Below are 5,000 nucleotides of genomic sequence, written 5' to 3' on the forward strand. Positions count from 1 at the left end.
AACTATTTATATTTGCAACATCAATAACCACAAATCAGACTCTGCAAATTTATTCTGAAATTACTCATATCTTCGTTAATCGTGTAGTGTCTTTTTGAAACAATTTTTATCTGTCAGAAACCCGGTTATGGGCGATAGACTTCATTACATTCCTTCATGATTTCCTCTCTTCTTCTGGCTGGTAAAAAGTGTGTGTGTGTGTGTGTGTGTGTGTGTGTGTGTGTGAGTGTGTGTGTGAGTGTGAGTGTGTGAGTGTGTGTGTGTGTGTATGTGTGTGTGTGTGTGTGTGTGTGAGTGTGTGTGAGTGTGAGTGTGAGTGTGAGTGTGTGTGTGTGTGTGTGTGTGTGTGTGTGTGTGTGAGCACGCGCGCGTGTGCGTTAGCATGTAATTCTTTCGTCAGAAAAAAAAATATTTGGCATAAATATATCAAGTTTTATTATGACCAAACACGGCCATTTAATGAAGAGACACCGTCATTAGCTGCTAATTGCCGTTTTGCAGCGTTAATTCCGGTCGCCTCCGCAGCCGCAACGGACAGAGCTTGAAGGGAAACCTAACCTCGAGGAGCCAACTTCGAGTTTCTTTTATGCGAGGCATTGTCATTCATCTGATTTCTTATCTTCATTATATTTTTTGTATAATAATAACAGGACCGTTATTGCTGATATTATTATTATTTTTTTTTTTTTTTTATCTAGCTCTATGTTAAAGAATGAGGCCATTAATGAACAGGATACCCACTTGTAATAATGGGAACATGCATAAAACACACACCGGCGTTTATGCAGATAGATAGAGGGAAGAGGAGGTAATTCGCAGAGATAGTAGAGAACAGCCGATAATTCACAGAGATAGTAGAAAATAGCCAACGAAAGCGAGAAGGAAGAATGCATGAGGAGCAAGGAAAGAAGGAAGAAAGGAAGACTTACGAAGGATAGAATGAAAAGAGAGGTGTAGAAGCGATTGATGGAGAGGTAGAAAAGAGGAAGATATAAGAGAAGAGGAAGTGAAGGAAGAAGAAGATGAAGAGGAAGAATAAGTGGAAAAGGTGGAAGATGGAGAGGAGGGGAGAGGAGGAAGGGGGGGAGGAGGAATAACAGGAACAGGAAAAAGGAAGAGAAAGAAGAAGGAAGCGGACTAGAAGGGCGGAAATGGAGAAGGAAGAGGAGAAAAGAAGGAGGAATGCATGGAGAGAGAGAGAGAGTGGGAGTAAGAGAGAGAGAGAGAGCGAGAGAGAGAGAGAGAGAGAGAGAGAGAGAGAGAGAGAGAGAGAGAGAGAGAGAGAGAGAGAGAGAGGCAAACAGGTCGGGGCAGAGAGGGAGGATCGTCAGGCAGGCGGGGCCCATGACTAACCTTCCGCCCGGACCGCCATGCGCACCTAACGGAAGCCGCCCCCCTCCCCTATGGCGGGTGGATGGGGGGGGGGGGGCTGCTTGCGGGAGAGAGAGTGTGCATAATCGGCTGGCCACTGAGGGGGGGGAGGGAGGGGGGGAGCGACGGAAAGAGGGAGGAAGGGAGAGGGAGCGACGGAAAGAGGGAGGGAGGAAGGGAGAGGGAGCGACGGAAAGAGGGAGGGAGGAAGGGAGAGGGAGCGACGGAAAGAGGGAAGGAGGGTGGAAAAGGGGAAAGAAAGACAGCTAGAGGGAAGGAGAGAGATGTGGGGGGAGGAGTTGAGGGAAGGAGGGAGGAAGGGAGGGACAGACGGGAGGAAAGGGAAAAGGAGAGACAGTTACAGGGAGGTGGAGGCAGACAGAGAGATGGGGGAATAGGAAGGGTGTGTGTAGGGAAGGGAGGAGGAAGGGGAAGAGGAGCGGAGAGGAGGGAAGAGAGAAAGCAAAAGGGAGATGGAGGGAGAGACAGCTAGAAAGGGGAAAGGAAGAGAGAGAGAGGGAAAGAGATAGGGAGTGAGACTAGGGCAGGGCAGGGAGGAAGGGAGTATAGAAAGAAGGAAAAGGAAGGGAAGGAAAGGAGGAAGAAAGGAGAGAGAGAGAGAGAGAGAGAGAGATTGAACAAATAACTGTGAGGCCTCGTATGTATTCAATTCATCAGTTTCATCTCACGCTGAAGGAAATTGATAAGCGCTTAGTAAAGATCATTAGTTTTTATTCATCATCTCTTCATCAGCTAAAAACACGACCAACCACAACAACCACGAGATCAAGCGCCGCCCTCACGAACCTCCTGAGTAATTCCCGATCCCCTGACCTTGCCGGCGCCTCCCCCCCCCCTCCCCCCGCTCACCTGAAGCTCCTGCGGCCGGCGCCTCGACCTCCGCCGCCGCTTCCTCCTCGAGCTCGCCCTGACCCTCGAGGACCGGCGAAGGATGCGCCTCCTACGGCCGGTATCTCGCCTCTCCTCTCTTCTCTTCCCTTTAACTCTCATTTTCTCTCTCTATCATATGTGTATACAGTACATATACATACAAGCATACATATATACATAAAGAATACATGCATAAAAATAGTGCTTATACACCAAAATGCATGTGAGCATATTAGTGCAATCACATTCGGAATAACAAGTAGGATGTACAAGTAAAGCACATTCGAACCATCTTGCATTCATGTTGTGCACATGTGCACACGCAGACGCACACAGTGTACAAATACATATATATATATATATATATATATATATATATATATAGAATATATATATATATGCATGCATACATCGTACATACATATATATATATATATATAATATATATATACATATTATATACATACATATACACATATCGATATACATATATTCATATATATGTATACCTGTGTATATATATGCATATATATACACATATGTGTATCTGCAAATGTATTATGTATATATATGTATACATATGTATATGTATATATATGTATATATATGTATATATGAACATAAATATATATATATATATATATATATATATATATACACACATGTATAAGCATTTATATATATACATATATGTAAATATATATACACATATATAAATATATATACATATATATAAATGTGTATACATATATATAAATATATGAATATGTGTATATATATAAACATACACATATACAATATATTATATATAGACATGCATATATACATATATATATATATATATATATATAACAATATATATATATATATATAAATATATATATATATATATATTTAGATAGATAGATAGATATACACGCAGACACACGCATATACATATAAATATATATACAATATATATATATAAATATATATATATATATATATATATATATATGTATATATAAAACCATATACCTACATACATACATTTGTGTTTGAATATGTATATATGTAAATATATATATATATATATATATATATATATATATATATATATACATATGTGTGTGTGTGTGTGTATACATATATGTGTATGTATGTATATATATATATATATATATATATATGGGTGTATATACGTAAATATATATATATATATATATATATATATATATATATATATTCTTATACATAAACACATATACATTACATATATTCATACACATACACGCATACATACATACAGTATATTGATTCCCCCGAAACTGCCCACCGAGTGAACGTAACACTTGCCAACCCGTAAATTGAGACGTAAATTGTAAACCAGCTAACTTGACTTTGGACGCGTGCATTGGGTTAATATAACCACAGAGGTCGTCTTTACTACAACTCATAAGATGGGAAGGTCATGATTTTGGGAAGAATAAGGGAAGAGTAGACGGGGACGGAGAAAGAGGCGTGGCGAGAGAGAGGAGAGGGAAGGGGGAGGAGAGAAGAAAGATGAAAGGAGCGATAGACATAAAAGCCAAAGGAAGGAAACAAATATAAAGCAGACGCTCCTGCTTTTAAAAGTTCCAAAACGTTTTTTAGTTTTTTTTTTTTTTTTATCTAAAGTACTACTTGTTAAAAAGAGGGGGGGAGGGGGGTTAAGAGTAATTTTGAATATCTAATGGACAAACGAAGAATGCTGTCACGGAAGCCTACATAAGGCGCGGAGGTTTCCCCCTGAGAAAGTTTTCCTCGAGTTCTCCTTCGAATAGCGAATAACAAAACGAAGTCTAAAACCCAGGTCAGCTACGATGCTCTCGGCGCCAGAGGAAAGGGGATTGATTGGCTTTTGCCTGGCGAATCGCTTCTCCTAGCAAGCATCCCGAGAGCGACGGCAGCAACAGAGGCATGCACAGCCATGCACTCAGTGCCTGTCTGCCGTCTTTCAAGGTCAGCGGGTCACCGAGTCGCCAAGTTTCCCCTGAGGGCGTTTCCACCGGTTCACTTGAGCCTCTTCCTCGGCTGTTGATAAGGGGTTGTGAATGGGCGCCGTGGGCTGGGCGTCTGCACCGTCTAGAAAGGCGGGCGGAACGTGGGTGGGCGGTCATGCAGGGGGCCGCAGGGGGAGGGAGGGGGGGCACTGCGGGAGACGCGTCACTCCAGTATTGATTGTCACCCGGCGCTCATGGCAGCCAGGCACCCACCTCCCATCTCCCGTCAATGAAGCCTCGCCTCCTTCCCTTGGCATCGTGAGGGTATCGGCACTCTGTAAGCACACTAGGACGGCACTCTAACTCAGGCTCGGCCTCTAGCAAAGTCACTGCTAGAGCCTCGCCTCACTACACGACGGGGTTGCCGACGCCCACGCCCGCCATCTTGGAGGGCCACGCGCCCGTCCGAGAAATCCTGGGTAACTTGCGAGACAGCAGGTGGCACCGCAGATGACAGGTAGACGACGGAGGGCGACGGTGCCACCGGTCAGCTGACGCGGCTCCGGATGCCGGGTCTCACGTGGCAGAATTGATTGGGCGGAGTCTGGCTCCAGCTGTTCGCGGCGCCGCTCGCGCAAACACCAAACACAAACTTACCTTTAGAGATCCTGTTGAGGATAACATCCTTGTGTTGGTCTGTTTTCGGTTCGGCCACTACGATGAGTAGATACGACCCGGATAAAGGGGACAAGGCCCCTTCCCCGCGGACTTGTGGGG

The 5,000-nt window shown here is 43.6% G+C and overlaps 1 protein-coding gene across 1 annotated transcript in view; it reads right to left on the bottom strand.

Annotated features, from left to right (window-relative positions):
- Nucleotides 1–5,000, bottom strand: part of LOC125034675 (microtubule-associated protein futsch-like) — a 187,312-nt gene that overhangs the window by 182,268 nt on the left and 44 nt on the right. Inside the window, exon 1 of the mRNA XM_047626575.1 lies at nucleotides 4,881–5,000. This exon is cut by the window's right edge and continues 44 nt beyond it. Within this exon, the coding sequence (XP_047482531.1) occupies nucleotides 4,881–5,000 (120 nt within the window). The remainder of the gene's footprint in view (nucleotides 1–4,880) is intronic.

Source organism: Penaeus chinensis, chromosome 18, assembly GCF_019202785.1.
Source record: "Penaeus chinensis breed Huanghai No. 1 chromosome 18, ASM1920278v2, whole genome shotgun sequence".
NCBI lineage: Eukaryota > Metazoa > Arthropoda > Malacostraca > Decapoda > Penaeidae > Penaeus > Penaeus chinensis.